We start from the raw sequence: 23,614 nt of genomic DNA on the forward strand, positions 1-23,614 counted from the left end.
ATAAATCCAGACAAATTTACGCTTTGGTCCTGTTTCAGCACATCGTCTCTGCCAAGTGGTGCGGTTGGGACTACATTTCCCAGAATCCCTAGGGGGCAAGCCCAGATCCCGTTTCCCAGGGTCTATTTCCAAGCCTGCCTGGGAACCAAGGGCCCCCTAGGCTTTCGGGAAATGAAGTCTGGAAGGAGGAAGCGGAAGAGGCCCGAAGAAGGTTGCCTGAGGTGCTTCGCCCCGCAGGCGTGTGCGCAGGCGCAGGTGTGCGGCGGAGGCCGCTCCTGGATTCGGAACCACCCTTGATCTGGAGGTAAAGCTCACGCCGGGATTGCAGCGCGCGGCTGTGATTGGGGTTGGGGGGGAGCCGAGGCAGGGGACGGTGGGGCAGGATGCCCTTATCGCAGAGGACCGGACTTTCCTCCAGTCTCCCGCAGCGGGAACCTGGGTTCTGGGCTCGGGGAGTCTGTTTAGGGATCCGTCTACCAGAATGGTCAGGGCGGCACGTATTTATTGAGCTCCTACTGTGTGCCTAAGGTCTGTGCTGAGCACCGGGGAGACAAAAAGAGACGAAGGGCCGCCCCTGCCCTGGAGGAGTGCAGGATCCCATGGGGGAGACCCCCAGACGGATGTAGGAACGAGCTATAGAAAGGATAGATAGGAAGTAATCACAGAGGCGCGATCAATAAGTAGTTGTTGACGCCTGCCGGGTGCCAGGCTCCGTGTGAAGCCCTGGCCTTGCCCTCGAAGAGCTTGTGATCAGCTGGCGGAGACCCCGCACAAGGCAGGTACCCGGAGCAAGCCGCAGGCAGGACAAATAGGAAGCGTCAGCCGAGCCACCACCCGTGTGCTTCAGTGCCCGCTGTGTGCCAGGCTCTGCGCCAGGCCCCGGGGGCACAAAGGAAGGCAAAGGCTCCCCGGCCGAGGTGGGGGCCGAGGGAGGCAACGTGCAGACCTCCAGCCAAGAAACATCCCCTGTACGGGACGCGTCGGAAGAAGTCCGGGGGGGAGGTGCTGGCAATGAGCTAAGGCTTCTGGTCAAGGGAGACTGCAGGGGACCAGAGGGGAGCCAGAGGGGAGATGCGTGGGAGACTGCCCAGAAAGGAGAGGCCGAGCCTCTTGTTCATGGCACAGAAAAGAGGAGCGAGAAGAGAGAAGGCTGGAAAAGCAGGAGGGGGCTAGGTTGTGGAAGGCTCTGAGTGATCCTGGAGACCAGAGGAAGCCACTGGAGTGAAGTGTTCTGAATGTGTGTTGGGAGCTTTAGGAAGATTACCTTTGACAACTGAGTGGAGGCAGAAATAAGCATTTATTAAGTGCTTACTATGTACATCGGAATACAGAGCAAAACAGAACACATTCTCCTGCCCAGTTCTAGAGGCGGAGACAACCTGTTTAGCTGTGCCTACAAAATAAACCCAGTGCCCATGAGAGGTCCTCCCAAGGAAGGTGGGTGGATGTAGGGAGGAATGGGACTGGAAGAGACCTCCAGCAGAAGGTGGGATTTGAGCTAGGATGTGAGGGAAGCCCAGCATGGAGCACTGTACCCGCAGATGTCTGTGTGGGTTCTGGTCTGGGTTTCTCCGAAGGTGCCTGTACTAACATTGTGGAGTGAGACAGAATGTGTGCCCTGTGAGGGCACTGGTTGCTGTTCTTTGTTTCCCAAGTGCTTAGCACAGCACACACTAAGCGCTTAATAAATACTTGTTGATGAATAAATGACTGAATTGGATTCAGTAGAGAAGGCTGGCCTCTTGTGGACTTTGACTAACCCCTTGTTTCATCCTCTCTATCTGAGTCCTGTTATCCTTTAGAAGGAGCTCTGCAATTTGACAGTTTTCTCCTCTTTCCTATTGCTGCCATCCTGGTCCAACCCTGATCAGCACATCTGCCCAATCTCTTCCACTTTTAGCCCAACATAATCTTTCTGAATTCAACATATCACCGCCCAGCTTGAGTCCACAGTAGGACCTTGCTACTGACCTTAGCATGTTCAGACCTCTGGTAAGGGGATGGTGGCGGAAAGAGGACTGGATTGGGAATCAGATCTGCTGCATTGCTGTCTTCGTGCTTCCCCTTATTAACTGTAATCCTGAGCAGATTCTTTTATCTCTCAGTTTTCTGAGATCTTATAAATTGGTGACTTTCACTACCTTTCAGTTCATTCAACAACCATTTATTATGTACTTACTACACCCAGGCCCTGGGAGTATAAGACTAAAAAACCCCCAAACACCAACTTCTCTCAAGGACCTTGAATTTTACTTGGGAGGCTTAAGATTGAGCAGTATCTACCTCTAAAATAAGACCTAAGGAATGGGAAAGCAGAACAGTGACCATCTTCTAGAGGCACATGAAGGGTTGTAGGCCACAAACATTCCATTCTTTTTCCACCTCGTATGAATATCTTTTCTCTAGCTGACTCTAGACATTCTTGGATTTTTTTTACAGTAAAAGTTTTTACTGTATTAATCTGTTTACCATGTATGCCTTTTTACCATGTACCATAGTGATTGTGTATCCCATTAAATATGTAATCATGTTAACTGGTATAAATTTAAGTTGTTTTCATAATCTTTTCAAGGAATGTTTATTAAGTGTTACTTATGGTATGGTATCTAAAAGTATAAATAAAACATTTTACAATGAAAGAAAAAACATCTAAAGGGAAAGTACAGTTAAAAAAGTTAATTTCTCAGAGGAGACCAATGGATGCTTAACAATAAAAGGAAAGAACCTGTGGAGAGGAAGAGATTGAAGATTCAGGAGAGGACGGGGATGATTGTGGGACTGAGATCCCAAAGGTGATAGAGGAAGATAGGACGGAGGGGTAGAGGGGATAGCATTAGAAGAAGAGGAAGATCACCCTTCCTAGAAATTGTCTAGTAAGGCAACCAAATTGGGGAAGATGCCATATGAAGATCAGTTGGAGGACCAAGGGATGGTTAAAGCCTCTGGAGTGGAGGGTAGAGTAGGGATACAGAGCCATGATTGCCATGGCCACATATGTAAAGGATCATTATGTGGACGTTGGATTAAACTTGCTTGGTTTGGTCCCATAGTATCTAACCAATAGTAAAGGGTAAAATATGGAAAGAAAGGAGTTGAGGCTTGACATCAGAAAAAACTTCCTAACAAGTAAATGACTCCCAGAGTGGAATAGTTTGCCTTGAGCAGAGATGGGTTCTTAATCATTAGAAGACTTTCAGTATGGTCTAGATGACCACTTGAGTACGTAATGGGTTTCCTTTTGGTTATGGGTTGGATTAAATGACCAACTTTAAATTCTGAGGATTCTCTGATTCTTCTAAGGAAAGGCTGAAAGCACAGATGTAGAACCTGTGATGTAAAATGAAAACATGTAATAAACTCACAGTATATGGTCTGAAATATTTTCTATTAAGTGTATAACACAAAGGTATTCACTGAAAGTGAGAGTAGGAGAGTCAAGTCAACAAGCATTTATTAAGCCCCTGCCATGAACCAGATACTGGAGCTACAGAGAAAGTTAAAAAAAAAAACAAAACAACAAAACAAAATAGTGGTCTACTCTCAAGTGTAATGGGGAACTCAGTATAATAGGAGAGACAACATGCAGACAGGAACTTCATTCTATTCTATTTTTAATAAAGCATCAAAATTATTTTCTAAGTCACAAAAGGGAGGAGAATGAAGTTCATAAGGGGGAAGAAACAAGTAGCGCAGTGTTGGGACTATGATATTAATTTAGAAACAGAAAGAATAGAAAGGTCTATATGAACTGATGCAGAGTGAAGTAAGCAGAAATAGCAAACATATACACAATGACCAGAACAATGTAAATGGAACAAGCAACCACACAAAAGAATTAAAAATGAATGTTGCAAAATTTTAAAGAGTAAGCGTGCTTTGGAAGAAGAGATATGAAAAGGCACTCTCCCTGCACCCATTTGGAGAGGTAGGAAAGGTCATATAGACCTTCCAATTCTTTCTGTTTCTAAATTAATATCATAGTCCCAACACTGCCCTACTTGTTTCTTGCCCCTTATGAACTTCATTCTCCTCCCTTTTGTGACTTAGAAAATAATTTTGATGCTTTACATTTTACAAAGTTTCAGACTTTTTTAATGAGTTGGTCAGTTATATTGGTTTTCTCTTTTTTTTATTGTCTTGGTAAAATATTTGTTATATGGGATGAATGTTTTGAAGGGGTGGGAAAAGGATACTGAGGGAGATTGTGATATAAAAAAAGACATTCATAAAAAATTATTTAAAAGATAAATATATTAGACAAAACCTGAGCTATGTGTAGCAAAGATTTGTGGTTTTAAATGCAGTCCTCTTTTTCTGTTTATTTTTATATAGGAAAATGTTCCTATTTCTTGACATTAGTCAGGTTTGTAATACTTGAAAGAAAAAAATCAAAAAGAAAACAGTGTGCCAATAAAAAAAAACTTTAACAACACATGGGGAGGGCTATGACATGGTCACACTGGAGCTTTAGGAAGATCACATTTGACAGCTGAGTGAAGGAAATAAGCTTGAAGAAGAAAAAGGCAGGCTCCCCCAAAAGACTGATGTGGCTACCTAGGGCACTCATCAACAAACTCAAATCTTAAAAAGATGTGTAAAAGATTAAACTTCACAAAAAAGCACAGTCATAACAATTCTATAGGGCTCTGTCAAGGCCAGAATGAGGCCGGCAGTGAAAGCTAAGTACCAGGAGAAGAAGATTTATTGCTATGCTGGGGTCGAGGAGTCCCAAAGGAAGTATATAATTGTGATTGGGGACAGATGGAACAACAGATGACAATGAGGTAGATGAAACACTCAAATATTATTTTTGCTTTTCGTTTTTAGGGGGAATGGCCTTTGGAATGGGAAGGTAGAACAACCATTTTTACCAGGAAGTGGAAACCAAAGATAAATGAAGGGAAAATTAGGCAACATCTCTCTACCCTCAAGAATTTGGGTCACCAGGCCCAGAACTGACAGATGTGATTCCTGAATAGGTATCTGTGATTTCTGAAAGATCTTTGAGAATAGGAAGGTTTCTAAAGGACTAAAAAAGAGCAGACATTTTTATTTTCAAAAGAGGGAAGAAGGTGAACTCTTCAAACCATCAGTGAGCTTAACTTCAATTCCTCGGAAGATTCTAGGGCAGATTATTAAAGGGTTGGTAGTGTCAGTTCTTAGAAAGGGAAGCTCTTGGTCTACTTTTTAGCATTACTTTATTAAGAACAAGTCATAATAGATTAAACATATCCTTTTTTTTTCACAAGCTAAATAGAATGCTAGATGGGGGGAATAGTATCCACATAATATATGGATTTAAAGATTTCAGCAAAGTTTAATTTGGTGCTTGCAGATAAAGTGGACCAGTTTGAGTGAGATCAAAGTTCTTAACATGGGATCCATGAACTTCTTTTAAAAAATGTTCTTATAATTATTTCAATATAATTAGTTTCCTTTATAAACTGTTGAATTTTATTTAATGCATTTAAAAACATTATTCTGAGAAGCGGTCCATAGGTTTCACTAGGCTGCCAAAGGGGTCCATGGCAAAAAGTAGGTAAGAAACCCTGAACTAAATGATAACAAATTTATGTGTATTTGGAACTGACTGAATATCCACAGTGAAAGAGAAGACGTCAATGAGTCATTGACATTGTGGAGGGATTTCTCTATCAGAGTCTCATATTCGGTCTTTGGCCCTATACTATCCAGCAATCTGTAAATAATGAGAAAGCATAAATGGCATGTTTCTTAAATCTACAAATCATATGAAGTTTAAAGAAAGAGGTAATAGGCTGCAGAGTCAAGATTCAGAAAGATAGAAAGATAGGCCTGAATAATGAATCAAATGAGATTAAATTTAACCATAATAACAGCTAATGTAGCATTTACTATGTGCCAAGCACTGTGCTAAGTGCTTTACAATTATTGTCATTTGATTTTCACAATAACCCTTGGAGGTGGGTGCTATCATTCCTATATTACAGTTGAGGAAACTGAGGCAAACATGTTAAGTGATTTGCTTAGGGTTACATAGCTAGTGTTTGAGGTTGTATTTGAACTCCGGTACTCCTGATTTCAAATGCTTGTCCACTGTGCCACCTAGTCATGGCAGATATATTTATACAACTAAAGGTAAAGTTAAACATTTAGGTTAAAAAATTCAATTGCACAGGCACAGGAAGAGGGAGGTATGGCTAGACAATATTTTCTATGAAAAAAGATTTGAAGGTTTTAATCAGTTTCTTCAGGCTCTGTGTGAGTCGGCAGTGGGATACAGCAAAAAGGCCAAAAATGCTCCAGTTATTATTAGAGGCTGTGTCTGGAGAGGCTGCTGTTCAGAACAATGAGGACAATCCCCCTTCGATTCTCTGCCCTGTTCAAGGCTATGTCTGGAGTACTGTGTTCAATTCTCTGAGTACTGCATTTAGAAAAGTGTGTGATCTTTGTGAGGATGTAACAAATGCAGAAAGAAAGAGCATCAGTAAAATATAAGAAAAAAAATACACATTAGAAAGGAAAGTGAGTTCAGTTAATGACAGTTTTGTTACTATCTTGTTTAATATAAGCTTTGGGAGAGATTTTAAAAATGATCAGTGTTTTTTATCTTTATGTCACCTTCATTTTCATATATATGTATATGTTTGTGTGTGTGTGTGTGTATATATATATATATATATATATATATATATATACACATATATATATATATACTCCCTCCCCTAGACACATTCTCTGTTAAAAAAAGAATCAATAAAAACCAATTAACACTTCGAATGAGTCTGACAAATGTAATGATCTGTAATCACGTACCTCCATAAAAAATAGAGGAAGATGCATTTTCTTAATTCTTTTGGAGCCAAACTTTGTCATAATTTCACAACATTTTTTCACCTGTTTTGTTGTTCTTTCCATTTACATTGTTATAGTCACGGGACATATTGTTTTCCTGGTTCTTTTTACTTCACTTTGCATTGGTTTATACAATCTTCGTGTTTCTTTGTATTTTTCATGTTTATCATTTCCTAAAGTACAATAATATGCATTTTTAAAGGAAACTAGGTAATAGAGGTTCATGGTTCCTTTCATATATAATCTGTCTTTTTGTATATTGCAGTCTTTGCATTTAAGTTCATAATAAAAAAGGAAACAGTTTTAAATCAATAGAAAAACTTAAGTGTGTACTAATGAAACTAGAATGCATGATGGAGGGGGTCTTCCACTCTTTAGGCCCCTGTTTATTTTATCCACAAAGAACTAGAAAATATTCTATACAACAATCAAGAAATGTTTAGCTGGGAGGAGAGGTTTAGAGGAGATATGGATAACTTATGTGGAAGGGGTCTGGACTTACTCTGCTTGGACTCTGGCCAGGGAGCATCTGGGAAGAGCTATGAAATGGCAGATTTAGACACAATGTGGGGGAAACCTCCAATGGTCGGAACTGTCCAACAGTGGAATGGGCTGCCTCAGGAGAGAATAGGTCCCCCCTTAGTACAGGTCCCCATAGACCATGTGGCTGCTGCTCAGGCATGCTGCAGGGGATTTCTGTTCAGGTGCAGTGTACACCAGATGGCCTCTGAGATCCTTTCCCCTTCTTAGATTCTTTGGTTCAGTGGTAGGAGGTGTCACTGATAGTCATGAAACAGAGTTTTGGGAGTGGTTTCTGTTCTTACTCCCGTCCTTTTTAGTCACACATCACAGTCAGGGAGCATGTGAGAAGCTAAGGTTACATAGATCACCAGAGGCACAGCTACTCAGCTTCTCTCTGATTCTGGGTCATGCGACTCTGAGACCATTTAATTCTTCATAAAATAATATGAAACAAGGAAGAGAATGAGGATGATTTTCCCTCAGTGATAGGGGCTCAAGGCCCACATGTTAAGGGATGTAGTTTGTAGGAATGGAGTTTGAAAGGACCTTAGAGGCTATCAAGTCCAACTAGCTTCATTTTATCGATGAGGAAATTGAGGTCCAGGAAGGTTACGTGACTTGCCAAAGGTCACACAGATATTAAGTGACAGAGGCAGTATTTGAACTCAGGTATTCTGATTGCAGAGCCAGTGAATAATGAACCAGTGAGATCAGAGTTGTTAAGCCACATTCCTGACTCAGAAACCAGACTGTTCTGGTAAGGGGTTCCAAGCCCAGAACGAATATCTTAGGTCCCTTGACTCTTGATCCTTCTCCCTTATCTGGAGAGAGAGGAGGGCAGCCATGCCTGAGCCCTTTCTGTTGCCCCTCTTTGTGTGGTATGGAAGAGGTGGGAAAAATCATACCAAGCTGTTATGTTAGAGATTCTGGGAATTGCAAAACAAGTCCAGGGACCCTCATGTCCTTATTCTCTTTTCAACAGCCCTCGGTCTCTAGACCTTAAGTTTTTCCTAGAGAGAAATACAAAAGAAGAGATGGCTCCTGTGTTGCTGACAGCCAGGCCCCGGGTAAGCTGATCTTTCCTCTCTTTTCTGAAATGCAATAACAATGTCCAGAATATGTATATTTTGTCTTTCCTCATCATGAAGCATCTCTGTAAGGATTTGAGAGCCCCCAATTCTTTATTCCTAGGAAACTGCCCCATCTTGGTAGATGATGGACTGTTAGGAATGCTCCCTCCTCTGGGTGCTTTCCCTCAGTGTGGCCCAGTGATAAACCCAGTGACTTGGAGACAAGATACTTTCTGCCTCAGGCCACATGACTTGGTCTCAGGCCTTATTCCAAAGGACACAGTACTTAGAGTCATCAGTCTTCCTTTCTGCCTACTCCATCTATCTCTGTAGTGCATTTAATCAACTCCCTTTCCCCGGGGGAGGGTCCATGAGTGAGCAGGAATGTGTTTGTTTCAGGAATCAGTGACATTTAAGGATGTGGCTGTGAACTTCACCCAAGAGGAGTGGCAGCGACTGAACCTTGCTCAGAGGGACCTGTATAGAGATGTGATGTTGGAGAACTATAGAAACCTCATCTCCCTGGGTAAGGATGGCTTCATTCTGCAAGTCAGAATCTATGCAGTATCAAGAAAATATTCTTTTGGCATAAAAGTAATTAAATTACTTTTAAAATTTAAGTGCTTGTACCAGATCTCAAACTATACTACAAAGTGGTAATCATCAAGACAATCTAGTACTGAATGAAGAAAGAGTGGTGGATCAATAGAATAGATTAGGTACATGACATATATAAATAAATGACCACAGTAAACTAGTATTTGATAAATTTAAAGATCCAAGCTATTGCGACAAGAACTGACTGTTCAACAGAAACTGCTGGAAAAAGTGACTTTGGCAAAAACTAGGCGGTATTAACTCAAAAGGGATATATGATTTAGACATAATGGGTGATATTATAAGCAAATTAACAGAGCATGGAAAAATTACCTATCAGATCTATGAATAAGGGAAGAGTTTATGACCAAACAAGAGATAGAGGATCCCAGGAGGTAAAATGGATAATTTTGATTACATTAAAAGGATTTTGTACAAACAAAGCCAATGCAATCAAAATTAAAAGGAAAGCAGGAAGATGGGAGAAAAAGTTTTATTGGAAATTTCTCTGATAAAGGTCTCATTTCTCAAATATATGGGGAATTGGACCAAACTTGCAAAAATAAGAGCCATTCCCTAATTGATAAATGGTCACAAATGATACAAACAGGCAGTTTTCAGAAGAAGAAATCAAAGCTATCAATATTCACATGAAAAAATGCTGTAAATCACTAATATTTCAAGAAATGCGAATTAAAACAACTCAGAGGTACCCCATTAAACCCATCACGTTGGCTAAATGATACAAAAGGAAAATGACAAATGCTGGAAGGGATGTGGAAAAATAGAAAAGCTAGTGCACTGTTGATACAGCTGTGAACTGGTCCAACCATTCTTGAAGGCTTTCCAGGTTAGTATGGAGCTTGGCAGAGCTTGTGCTCAGTTGGTATAACTTTTGAAAATTCAGGGTCACCTTTATGACATGTTGAAGCATCAAAATGAAACATTAGTGGTGAACCTTAATGTTCATAATAAATGCTTTGAGATTACAGTGACTGCTACAGAACTATGAAGGTGAGCATGAAGTCCTATTGTTTGTCCAAGGAACAGGTAAATGGCATCCTAGAGAAGATGAGGACCTCAGGAGATCTGAGTATTTCAAGAATAATAACAGGAAGAATAGGTGTAGGTCAGAGAAGACACATTAATTTAGAAGTTGAGGGAAAGACTAGAAAGGGATCAGAGCCACATGTGGAATTAAAAATTGGTATGTCCAGAAGTCGATCTCCTTCCTCAAATACCTCAAAACATAACTGAACATCCAACTAGCATTAAGGAAAAACTGAAATACCTGTGTTATAGATTATGGTAAGGAGATAGAAGAGAGGAAAAAATTAGAATCTGGGGCAGCCAGCAGGAAGAGAACCTAATATAAAGATGGAGGTGAGAAAGGCATCAGTCTGTTTTCCACATTCAGCTTAAGGAGAACCCTGAGTAGAAGAAAAGCTTACTTTTCTCAAAGCAATCAGAGGGGAAGACTAGGAAGGGCTCCATGCAGAAAAGCAGTGTGAACTTTGAAAAACTTTAGAAATAGGTGCAATGACTAACCATAATTCCATAGAACTAATAATGAAGCATGCTTCCCACCTTCTGACAGATGGATTCAAGATGCAGAATAAGATAGACTTTTTCAGACAAGGCCAATGTGGAAATTTATTTTTTTTGACTATGCATATTTGTCACAAGGGGTTTGTTTTCTTTTTTTCAACTGTAGGGATGGAAGAGAAGAGGAACTAGGAATAGGGTTGCTAATAAAAGAAAGATTTTATTTTTTAAAGTAATTTCTAAAAAGATAAAAATAGTGTGTAAGAACTGATGAACCCCTGGTAAGGATAGGAAGTAGACTAAAGAAAGTTTATACTAGTTTTGCCCCTGGAAAAAAACCAAGGCAAGGTCTAGAGCCTCTGAATTTCTCAGTTGTGTTTATGATTCAGATCAAAGATTTCTTTTTGAAAATTCTACACTTAATGATTCTGTAGCTGGAAATGAGCAGCTTCTTTTGTAACCCCTTCCCTCCCCATAAGATATGTTTCCTCAAAGGCTCTAGAAATAAGCCTGAACCTCCTTCAGAAATCTCTGTGACTCCTGGCTTTCCTATCCTCTCTCAGTAGGGAGGCAGCAAAGTATAGTGGAAGGAAAAAAGGCCAGGATTTGATTTTTGGAACAATTTTGGTGTCTCCAGGACCAACTGCTGTGTTTCATTCCCTTTTTTATAAACAGGGCTTCCCATTTCTAAACCTGATGTGATCTTTCAGTTGGAGCAAGGGGAAGAGCCTTGGATGCTTGATTTACAAAGAAATGAAGAGGGAGAGGTCTCAAGAAATACCTATTTGGGTGAGTAAGAGAGAGACTGATAGATAATAAGACAATGGAGATAATAGTCCAGGTGGTTGGGGCAGGGCTCCTCAGTGGCCTCAAAGCCTGCTGAGATTGTTGATGCCTAGGACCCATTTTGTGGCAGTGGGGGTGGGAGATTTGCCTTTCTTCAACTGTGATTCTTCTGCTCTTCTTTTCATTTTGTTAGTCCCCAACTCTGTCCCTTTCTTCATCTTTTCTAGAAACCATCCTTTTTTTCAATAAAAGCTTTATCTTCCCAGGTCATGTCCTCATCCTTATGAATTCCTGGATATCTCTCCTCATCAACATCTCCTCTTCTTAAAGATGATGAGTTTACCTTAACTTCTGGATAGTCTTAGTCATATTTTTTCTCATCTTTCTCTTTACCTTTTTCTCCTTCCCAATTCTTTATCTCCTATTTTCTAGCCTCTTCTCAGTTTACGAGGCTATTTAGAAGATTATCCCAATAGTCTGGGTGATCCAAGAGACATTTTTTGTCTTATCCACTTTCCACTAGAGAGTTTCCTTTTAAAAAGCACATGGAATATATTAATTTCAGTTTTCTTTTGGTTTCAGATAGGGAGAGTAAACCTGAGATCCCATGGTCAACTCCAAAGCAGAGCATTTCTGAAGAAGTAGAATCATCAAGAATATTAATGGAAAGATTCACAAGAGAAGTTATTGTACCTGAGGTTAGACTGGAGAAGAAAAGAGAAAACTCTGAAGGGAAAACAAGGAGAAAATCTGTTTCCCATAAGAGAAATCTCAGGAAAATGTCAATAAATGACCAAAAAAATTCCAGTAAGGAGAGAGGCCCTGAATGTAATATATGTGGGAAAACCTTCAGACACAGAAGTAGCCTTCGGAGACATCAGATTACTCACACAGGAGAAAGACCCTATGAATGTAATGAATGTGGGAAAGCTTTCTTTGACTGTTCTTCCCTTACTATACATGAAAGAATTCATACTGGAGAGAAGCCTTATGAATGTGATGAATGTGGGAAAGCCTTCTTTAACTGCTCAAATCTTACTAGACATCAGAGAATTCATACTGGAGAAAGTCCCTACAAATGTAATGAATGTGGGAAAGCCTTCAGACATAGCAGTAGCCTTAGGAGACATCAAATGACTCACACAGGACAAAGACCCTATGAATGTAATGAATGTGGGAAAGCCTTCTTTGATCGTTCAACTCTTATCATACATGAGAGAATTCATACTGGGGAGAAGCCCTATGAATGTGAAGAATGTGGGAAAGCCTTCTTTGACAGATCATCCCTTACTCAACATCAGAAAATTCATAGTAAAGAGAAGCTCTATGAATGCAGTGAATGTGGGAAAGCGTTCAACTTGAGAAGGCACCTTAACCGACATCAAATCACTCATACTGGAGAAAAACCTTATGAATGTAGTGTATGTGGGAAAGTTTTCAGTCGCAAGTCATCTGTTATCCAGCATCAACGACGTTATGCCAAAGAATAATCCTAGGAATATCATGAATTGAGGGAAAACTTCAGCCAGACTTTGTCACTTTATTAAATGCTCAAGAGTCAAGGTGGGACCACAAACCCCATTAAAAACTTGATGATTTCTCCCATAACCTAAATAAATCCATTGTTCAAGCTTGTTAACTTTTCTTACTATTTAGATTTTCTCCTTCCTTTTGCTATCAAATCTCTGAGTAAGTGGCCTATAGGTGGTATGTCATGAGCCTGGCTTCAAGTACTCTAAATAGAAAATTAACTAAAAACTTCTCAAGGAATGTCTCTCACTTTCCTTGCTGGCCTCAACTTGAGAGAAACACAACCCAAAAGGAAACTTCAATTTTCCTCATCCCTTTAAGTCATAAATCTTCCCCTGATTATAAGTATTACTTAATTGTAAATATTTTTTCTCCATACCCTCTTAATGGTTTAGAGCCTCAAAACCATGGGATCCTATTGCTAAAAGCATTAAATGTATCTCAGGATTTTTAATTATTTTAGTCTATTGGAGAACAGCTTGTAACGAACATTCAAATCTTCCAGAGGATATGAAGCTGATCTCAGACCATGCTTTGTAACCCAATCAGTCATCTACCAGAAAAGCTGTGCTCACGTGCTTGGGTATCTTGCCATCTTTCCTACCTCTCCCTTCCCTTTCCTTATTTGAAGGAATACTTTCCACACTACCTTCTGTTGATCCACCAGGGTTGAGCGGTCCTGATTGGTGAATGCAAATACATTTAACCCACTACAGTGTAGTACGAATATAGTCCTTGGGTGTGACCTTTTGATTGAGTCCAAGTTTTACAGAACAGATCCTTTTATTAAGGGAATTTGTTCAGTGAAGTTTGGATTTAGTCAAAGGACTGCACTTGAGGACCTAGAGGGCCACATGTGGCCTCAAGACTGCAGGTTTCCCATCCTGCACTATATCTACCTGGCCCCAGACTACACTTTGCATCTCGTTCAGTCCTTTGCCTTCCCTACTCAGGCTACTGCCATCTGCTCCACTCCATTTTTCTACCTTTTGCTCTGGGATCAATAATCAACTCAGTATACTTTTGTCACAGGAAAGGAAATGGTGATTGATTTCCCTATGCCTCCACTTAAAATCCCTGTCGCTTCCCAGATCACTTCCTCCTAGGCTACCCCCCAACATATATGTAATATGTGTTAATATGTGTAATATGTAATGTTTATGTGTACATATGTGTATGGTGTCACTACCATGAATCTTCAGTAGACATTTAATTTCATTATCTTTCCCTTTTCTATGGTATAGAAAACATGACTTTTGTTTTCTCTTCATTTCAGAGTGGGAGAATAGATTTGAAACCCAAGATTCAACTCTAAAGCAGAATTATAATTAGGGGGAGAATTAATAAATTTATGATGAAGGAATTGAGAAATAGAAAAAATAAACACTTTTGACTATAAAATTTAAATACGTTTACACAGAATCAATGCAAGAGATCATAAATATGAAGAATTGAGAGAAGCATGGGAAGATTTATATGAACTGATGCAGAATGAAGTAAACAGAACCAGGAAGACAGTATACAGAATGACCACAACATAATTTGAAAGAACAAAGAAACTGAATGTTGTGCAATTATAATGACCAAGCTTGGCCCTGGAGAAAAATTGGAAGAATACATTTCATTTCTTCACAGATGTGAGAGATTCTGTATATAGAATGTTGCATAGGCTCTCAGACTGCATTGGTTTCACTGAACTACTTTTTTTCCCTTACCTTTTAAATCTTTGTTACATGGGATAGCTCAGTGGGAAAGGGTGAGGGAGGAGATATATTTGAAAATAAAGGTGATACAATAAAAAAAATTTCTTTTAATTCTAAAACATGCTAGTAATAGCATGAGAAAAAAATTAAAAGCATAAAGATAGACAAAGGAGAGATAAAACTATCTGTATTTGCTGCTGAGCTGATGGATTACTTAGAAAATCTTAGGGAATCATCAAAGACACTAATTGAGATAATAGCTTTGGCAAAGTTGAAAGTTACAAAGTGAACTCACAAAATCAACATTATTTCTACCTAAGACTAAAATTCAAGAGGCGATAATTGAAAAGGAAATCTCATTCCAAATAAATACAAAATTTATTGAAATACTTGGGGACCAATCTATCAAAACAGCTTCAATGCTTGGATAGATTCTATTACAAAATGCTTCTTAGAGAAATAAAGAACAACTTAAATAGCTAGAGGAGTATTCGTTGCTCATGAATGTGTCATGCCAATATAATAAAAATAACAATCCTACCAAGTTAATCTATAGTTTTAATGCTACTCTAATCAAATTATCAAAGGGATATTTTTATAGCACCCAACAAAATCATAAAACTAATTTTAAAAAGATCTAGAATATGAGAGAAATAATGAAACAAGAAACGAAGGACTAATAACACTTCCAGACCTCACCCAATATTATAAAGCAGCATCAAAATCCATTTGGTACTGATTAAAAAAACAGAAGAATTGACCATAGAAGAGAAAATCCAATAACCCAATGTGTGATCAACCTGAAAACATAGCACTTAGGAAAGAACTTCCTACTTGATAGGAACTAATGGGGAAAATGGGAAGATAATCAGGTAGAAATTAATTTTTCATATTTTTTTCATATTTCATAATAAATTTAAAATGGATATGTGACCTTAATGTTAAGGATCATGCCATTAAAAAAAAAAAAGCTAAAAAAGAAAGAGATAACATGCCTTTCACAGCTATGGCTAGGAGATGTATTCTTAACAAGAGACAGAGGTCATTGCAAATGATAAAATAGATCGTTTTGATTACAGGAAATTGAAAGACACAAACAAAATGAATATCTAGGCTAAGACAGCAAGTGGCTGAATGGGAAAAAAAATCTCAGTTTTCTCAGAAAAGAATTTGCTATCCAAGATACATAGAGAACTAACAAATTATATATATATATATATATATATATACATACATACATACATACATATTTATATACACACGCACTGATATATAACTATACACACATATGTATATACACATATATGCATATGTGGATAGGTAGATAAAAGCCATTTCCCAGGGGAGGGAATAAGCATTTACATAGCACCTATGATGTGCCAGGTACTGTTCTAATTGCTTTACAAATGTCTCAAGACTCACAAAAATCCTGGGAGACAATGTGCTATGATTATTCTCATTTTACAGCTGAGGAAATAGAGGTAGAGATGAACTTGCCTAGGATCACCCAAATAGTAAGCATCTGAAGCGAGATCTGAACACGTCTTCCTGCCTCCAGTCTCAGTATTCTGTACACTATGGTGTCATCTAGTTGCCTGTACATTAGATTAGTGGTCAAAGGATATGGACAAATAGTTTTCGAAAGAAGAACTGCAAACTATTAACAACCATATGCAAGAATGCCCCGAATAACTAAGAAATGGAAATCAAGAGTACCCGGAGTTTTCACCTCACACCCTGCAAAATGACAAAATGATAAAAGATGATATTCTTCAATGCTGGAGAAATTGTGCATTATTGGTGAAGCTATGAATCAATACAACCAATTTGGAAATCAATTTGAAATTATGTAAATAAAATGACTAAATTGTCCATAACCTTTGTCCCAGAGATTCTACTACTAGGCATTATACCCCAAAGTAGTCATCGATACGGAGAAATATATACCAAAATATTTATAGTAGAGCTTCTTATGGTAAAAACAAAGTATATTTTCATTGATTAGGGAATGGTTAAACAAACTGTTTTCCATGAATGCAATGCAATATTACTGTGTTGTAAGAAATTATGAATGTGATGAATACAGAGAAGCATTGAAAGACAACGTGAAGTTCTGTAGAATGAAACAGCTAAAATACAAACACAATGTGAATACCACAAAATAATCAAAAGTGAATTTTGCAGAATTACAGAATATGTGAATTGAGTCCTCTTCCTTTCTTTCCGCATCTGAGTATTTCTTTTTTCCACTTGTCTTTTCTACCTTCACTCATTTCAGAGGAAAGGGAGCCCTCCTTCTTCTCAGGACTAACCCTTTTAACTGCACCTTCCATGCTCTATACCCCTGTCACATGCATAGTCTTGTTTCCTCAATGCCCTACTATGGTTTCCATCATTCTTTACTATGATTTCTTTCTAACAAACATCAAATATTTTTCAGGTCTTCTCAATCTTGAAACAGTCTTCACTGGACTCAAATGCTACTTCTAGTCAACTTTTTACATATTTTCTTCCATTCACTGCCAAACTTAAGTTTGTGGTTTACCTCTAAGAACTCTGGATTTGGGGCCCTATTACTGCCATATCAATGAAGTAGTGCTCTTCCACAAATCATCAACCTCTAAAGATTAAAAACTTTTAAACAGTCTTCATTATTCTCAAATTTCCCCCTGCATTTGACACTATTGGTCACTCCCCCCTTTCTTGAATCTCTCCTGCTTTGAGTTCTGTGGCACCGTGTTGTCTTCATTTTCTTCTCATCCTTCTTTCTGTTTGCTCATTTCCGTAGTCCCACTCCCTAAATGACAATAATCTTTAGGGTTCAGTCCTTATTCCTTTATTCTTTTCCTTCTACACTCTTTGAACTTGGAAAACTCGTTTGCTCACATAGCTTCAACTATCAACTTTTATAAAATTGATTTCCCAAATCTTTTTTGCTTAATGGTTAAAGAAGTACCTTCCAGTCAACAAGCATTTATTGGGGGAAAGGAAAGGGAATAAACATTTATATAGTGTATACTATCTGCTAGGCACTACACTAAGTGCTTTACAAATGTTACTTGACTTGAGTTTCACAACAACCTTGTTAGGCAGATGTTATTATCTCCATTTCACAGTTGAGGAAACTGAGGCAGATAATGGTTAAGTGATTTGTCCAGGGTCAGCCAGCTAGTAAGTGTCGTAGGACAGAGTTGAACATAGGCCTTCCTCACTCCAGGCCCAGCACCACCTAACTACCTCATTAAACACTTAATGTGTGCCAGGACTATGTGTGGGGCAGCTAGGTGGCTCACATTGGATACAACACTGGGCCTCAAATATAAGAAGATCATACTCTTCAGGACTCTCAAACTTCAGAGGAAAGGTGGGAAGGAGCCAAGCTATGAAGAGCTTTAAATAGCAAACAAAAGACTTAATATTTTATCCTGGACATAATAGGGAGCCACCGGAGTTTTTGAGTACAGAGGTACAGTGGTCTGACCTATGCCTTAGAAAAATCTGATTGGTGGCTGAGTAGAGTATGACAGAGGGAGAACATAGGGCTAGGAAACCAAGTAAAAGGTTACTGAATTAGTCCAGGTGTGGGGTAATAAAGGTTTGAATTAGGGTAGGACTGGGTGAATGTAGAGAAGGGCATATACATAAGAGATGTTATGTTATGGAGACAGAAATGACAAGATCTAGAAATGAACTGGATGTGTGAGATGAGAGAATTGTATACAAGTGTTGCTGATTTTTGGAATAACATCTAGTGTGATGCATTTGGAACACTAAGAGGCTAGAACCTCCTTAATCTTAATCCTGGGACTGATTTATGAATCAGAGCTGGAGGTAGGTGGTGGTGTACTGAGTGGAAAACTGGATTTAATCAGGGAAACCTGAGTTCAAGAACTGCTACAGACACCTACTAACTGTGTGATACTGGGAAAGTGACAACTTTTCTCTGCCTCAATTTCCTCATCAAGGGTCTGGAGTTAGGAAGACCTGCATTCAAATCTGAGCTCAGACAGAATTGTCTCTCTGAGGTGTGTGACTCTGGGCAAGTCACTTAACCTCTGTCTTCAATTTCCTTGCCTGTACGATGGGAATAATGATAACATTTACTTCCCAGGGTTGTTGTGAGGATTATATATATGTAATATATGTAAAGCACTTTGCAGACTTTGAAACACTATCTAAATGCTAGTTTATTTTTATTATACAATAGAGACAATTGTTTTGAAGACAAAATGCTCTTACTGATTTTATAGGTATTCAAATGTATATAATCCTAGTGTGTGAAAAAGCTAATTTGGTAAATAATACAGCAGAAACTGGAAAGCTAGAAATACTATTTGGAATGCATTTTTAAAAGTCAAGTGCTCAAGAACCAGAATTCTTTGAATGTAATTAAAATGTATAATAGATGTTGTATTTAAAAGATAAATTTGGTGATCTGTAGAAATCTAATCCATATTGCTCTAGTATAGGGGTGGGGAACCTGCTCTAACCTATTCAGGTGACTTGGATCTTATCTTTAAAACTGTTAAACTTGTATCAGTTGCCTGCCTGAAGACCTTTCCTCACTGATGTGAGATATTCCAACATGTGAATTAAATGTGAAATTACTGCAATAAAGTTGTTCACTAAGAACTAGTTGAGGAGAGTAAAATGTTAAACGAACAATTCAAACTGCAAACTTGGGTATCTTTGCTTTTGTAGATTGCCTGAAGACAGATTTTTTTTCAGAAGTTGAATCCAAAGCTATGCTAAAGATAGGTGGGCAGTTTAGAGATAGAAGATCGAGGCTTACTCCTTCACTAGCCATGGTCTGTAACATTCTCTAGCCTTTAGGAAGAACAATCATGATATAATCTTATTTCTTTCCAGTTTCTATTAGGTAGTCTAGAAGAGTTTGTTTTTTCTTCAACAAGAGTTTGTCAAAAGTGAGCCCTACTTGCTCCCATGCTTGGCACAATGCACTTGAGGACGGGGGTGGGTGGGGAAAGCAGGGAGGGGAATCGGATTTTTTTTTTGGTGTTGTTGCAGTCAAAAAATTTGGTTGAAAAAAGACTGGTTGAAATTTTTCTTTAAAAGTTCAACAATATTATTGTATCTGTCTCATCTGCAAGAGACATAATGTTAAGAAACAAAATCAAGACAAGGAGAGCAGCATATAAGTCTTTACATAACTTATAAGCATGTAAGTTCATACAATGATTTTATTCAAATGACTCAATGCTAAAATGATGACTATGTTCTTGTTATAGCTATACATATTTTAGGATGAATTGAAGTCTACCCTACTGTCAACATAGATTCCAAAGCAATCACAAAGAAAACTGCTGAAGGATTTTTGTAACTGTGAATTTTAGTGTAAGTAAGGTGGATTTTAGTGTGTGTAAAGTGAATTTCTGTTATTATTTCTCAAAGTTCCATTTCCCAGGATCCACAGCCACAACAATCAACAGTTCTCAAGTACGAGATATGAGTTTCAAGTTACGGTTCAAATCATCTCCACCACACTTGCGCATAGTTACATAATGGTAAATGACATGAACATCCACTGCCGTTGTGCAGTGAGATACAGGGATGGTCTGATGTAAACTTGGGAGGCTATTGCTGGCAATATGCCTTCTTTGTCTGTTGGCCTATAAAGCAGGTGGTCACTAGACAGTGAATGGGGGACCCTTAGGGTTGAATGCACAAATACTGTGTGTGCCTTAACTGAACCCCATTGAGGCTTGGGGGGAATCTTAGGGTTGAGTGCACAAGTTGGAATGCTGTGTGTGCCTTGATCGGTCCCTATCAAGGTTTGGGGGGAACCTGTGTTTGCCTCAACTGGCCCCCATTGAGGCTTGAGGGGATTTAAGAGATATGCACAAGTTGTGCCTGTCTCAGTTGACCCCATGGAGAGGGCCCCTTTGAGAAGGGTGATTAGGGAATGCTGTAGGAGTTGTGCTCCCGTTATCAGCAACTTCTGAGAAAACTAGACTAGAATAAAGTAAGATTATTAAACTCTTCGTAGTGTCTTTCCTGTCTGACCAAATCAAGAATGAATCTGTGTTAGCTGTGTTTATCTGTCTTAAGGTATCCAAATTACTGTTAACAAATAAATGGCTGCTGAAAGCCTGATTTCAGCAATTGAAGTCAAAACTGACTTCTGAAGTTTCAGAATAGAAGTACAGAAAGGCCTAGAAAGAACACGAGTTGGTACCATCAGTTGCTCAGTCAACAAGGATTTATTAAGCACTTACTACTGCTGCTAGGCACTGTGACTAAGCTCTGGGGATATTAAGAAAGGTAAAAACATGGTCCCCACCTTTAAGAAACAATTAGAAAATGTCACTGTCTTTATGGCAGGAGTCCTATTGAATCAGCTCCAGGTGGATTTGGGAGACCTCCACATCATTCGGGCAGCTAGGTAGCACAGTGGATAGAGTGTGTCAGGAAGACTTGAGTTCAAATCCAGCCTCAGACCCTTATTCACTATGTGTGATTCCGGGCTAGTTACTTAACCTCTGTTTACCTCAGTTTCCTCATCTACAAAATAGAGATTATAATAGCACCTCTCAGGCTTGTTGTGAGGTTTCAATGAGGTAATAGTTATAAAGTGTTTAGCACACTACTTACCATAAGCACTACGTAAATGTCAGAAACACATATGTGTATATATGCATATATGCGTATATGTGTCATATGTAGTAAGCCCTATGTAAATGTTAGCTGTCTTCATCACCACTACTGTACTAGGCAATGACATAAAAATGTTCCTCATCAATGAGTGAGATAACCTAATAGGTGAGACACTCCAATGGGACAGAGGTCCAGAATATCTTGAATGACCAGCTGTGAACCATAACTACTGTTGGCTTGAAAGTTCAAAGAATCAAGAATCCCATTTGACCTATGGCCATGAAGTTATGACTGCAGGTTCTCAGGATGGAAGGACAGCTACTCACAATGCACCTTTCTTGCCTGTGTTCCCATTATAGGAATCTGGGCCTTGCCTCAGGGATACTGGGAAGTCTGCATTGGGATTATCAATCAACAAGCATTTATTAAGCAATTACTATGAGCCAGGCCCTGTGCTATGTGTTGGAGACACACAGAAAGGCAGAAAACACAGTCTATACCTTTCAAGCTCACACATATGTAAGCAATTATGTATATAAAGATACATAAGGGTAAACAGGAGGTAATTTCAGAGGGAAGTTTCTAACAATAGGGGCATGGTGGGAGATGGGAAAGGTCTCTTGCAGGTGAGATTTGAGATGTACTGAAGGAAGCCAGGGAACATTGGAGATAGAAAGGAGAGGATTCCAGTCATAGGAGACAGGCAGTGGAAAAGCCAGAATTGGGAGATTGAGCATTCTATTCAAGAAACAGTAAGTCAATCCAGTGTCACTGGATGGTAGAATACTCAAAGTGGAAGAAAGTATGATAAAACTGGAAAGGTAAGAAGGGGCCAGGTCATGAAGGACTTTAAAGTAGCATTTTATGTTTGATCCTGAAGGTAACAGCAAGGCACTGGAGTTTATCCCTTTGACAGCTGAGTGGAGGAGGGAATGGAGTGGGAAGAGATTTGAGGCAGGAAGATCAATCAGTAAGCTACTGAAATAGTCCGGAAGAGCGATGGTGAAGGTGAGGGGCAGGGGTGTGTGTGGAGGGGTGGTAAGAGAGGAACTGCTTAAGGGGAATGAGAACTTTATAATCATTGTGATAAAAGCCAAATCTACTCATAAGTGGTCTGTGATAAAATCAGACATTTGACATAAAATAGAAATTAGGGAACTTTCAAACCTTTACAATTGTCCAGATGAAATATGCACAAAAGTTTGAGATGAAGATGTAGTTGCAGGACGTGATCTGATTTTTCCATTGCACAAATGATACAAAATATGCTCTCCAGATAAGATTTATGGTTATATAAATAGAATCAGTATATAGACTCAGAATCTCTACTTTGTAATAGCTTTGGCTAAAGGAATCAAGCTATCTATTGATTCATAGGAACAAAAAATGTTACTTTTAAGTTTCAACTACTCTTAAACTGGACCACCTTGAGTATATGTGAATGTCGAGTCAATTCAAGTAATGCCCTCAATCCTATTAGATCACTTGGCATAGTGTTTTAACATATAGAATAGCTCTTGGCATTTCACTGCTTTGCTGAATCTATCTAATGTATTAAAACACAGATTTATTATTTTGGATCAGCAAATTATGTGTGCTTCAGCACAAAAAGGGGAGGAATGTGGGAATATATGAAAACCCTCCCTTTTAGTTCAACTGAAAATAGAAAATAACTTTCTCTAGTCTAAAGTCCTTTGCAGAATTTTCCCTTTAGGAAAACGTGTAAAAGACAGAGAATAAAAGTTAAGGCTAGACCAAAGGCCTTAATAGTGGTATCTAAATATAGAACAAGAAACACCTCATCTAGTTAAGAGCTTTGCCCTCTCCATCCCCAGAAAGGATGAATTATGATTCACCTAAGAGCTCTGTCCTCTTTCCTCATTCTGTAGGGACTGGGTTAGTGATCTGAGGGAGGTAGTCACTTTGATTACTTCAGGAGAGCCCAGTGGTCAGAGAAGGATGACTGGTTTTAGAAGAATGAATTCCAGGGGTCTTCAGGAAAGATAAGGTGATTAATGTTCTATTAATTGAAATATGTTAAACCCAAACTGTGTTTTATCATATTGTGGCATTTTCTTTTTCAGGATTCCTATGAATGTTACTTCAAAATGTTGTGTTAGAGAGACATCCAAGATAATGAAGGGACTCTGCCAGTTTGACTCATTTTCTCTCAAGCAGTCAAAGCTTGAGTGTAGAATAAATTAATAAAAAACATAAAATTGTTTCTGGCAGATGTACAGTATACATATGCACACACATATATACATGCACATGTATGTATACACACATATACCTATGTGTACATAAATATATTTATTTCTCTCCCTCCCACTCCCCTCCACCTTATAAATCCCTTCAAAGTCCTGGCTAGGTTAATTGGAATTGCCTAATTTCTTTTCAAATATACATTAC

The 23,614-nt window shown here is 38.9% G+C and overlaps 2 protein-coding genes across 3 annotated transcripts in view; one reads left to right on the forward strand and one right to left on the reverse strand.

Moving 5' to 3' along the window:
• The window catches only part of LOC140519182 (uncharacterized), a 237,613-nt gene that overhangs the window by 197,750 nt on the left and 16,249 nt on the right, over positions 1-23,614 (reverse strand).
• On the forward strand, positions 180-14,688 carry LOC140520650 (uncharacterized). 2 transcript variants are annotated; one of them, XR_011972602.1, is made up of 6 exons: positions 180-304; positions 8,339-8,423; positions 8,826-8,952; positions 11,244-11,357; positions 11,937-12,917; positions 14,161-14,688. XR_011972602.1 is itself a non-coding variant. In XM_072634715.1 (5 exons), the coding sequence occupies exons 2-5, from the start codon at positions 8,391-8,393 to the stop codon at positions 12,842-12,844; spliced, it is 1,182 nt and encodes a 393-aa protein (XP_072490816.1). In that variant the 5' UTR covers positions 180-304; positions 8,339-8,390; the 3' UTR covers positions 12,845-12,993. The 2 variants fall into 2 exon arrangements, 1 of the variants encoding a protein (XP_072490816.1); XM_072634715.1 differs by lacking the exon at positions 14,161-14,688 and having other exon boundaries at positions 11,937-12,993.

The sequence above is a fragment of the Notamacropus eugenii genome, chromosome 1 (assembly GCF_028372415.1).
Source record: "Notamacropus eugenii isolate mMacEug1 chromosome 1, mMacEug1.pri_v2, whole genome shotgun sequence".
NCBI classification, from domain to species: domain Eukaryota; kingdom Metazoa; phylum Chordata; class Mammalia; order Diprotodontia; family Macropodidae; genus Notamacropus; species Notamacropus eugenii.

What these genes read in the sequence shown, in the direction of transcription:
- LOC140520650 (XM_072634715.1), top strand. Translation starts at nt 8,391, where the DNA reads ATGGCTCCTGTGTTGCTGACAGCCAGGCCCCGG. An exon ending in TAGAAACCTCATCTCCCTGG is followed by an intron (nt 8,953 to 11,243) that starts GTAAGGATGGCT and finishes TTTTATAAACAG; the next exon opens with GGCTTCCCATTTCTAAACCT. An exon ending in CTCAAGAAATACCTATTTGG is followed by an intron (nt 11,358 to 11,936) that starts GTGAGTAAGAGA and finishes TTTTGGTTTCAG; the next exon opens with ATAGGGAGAGTAAACCTGAG.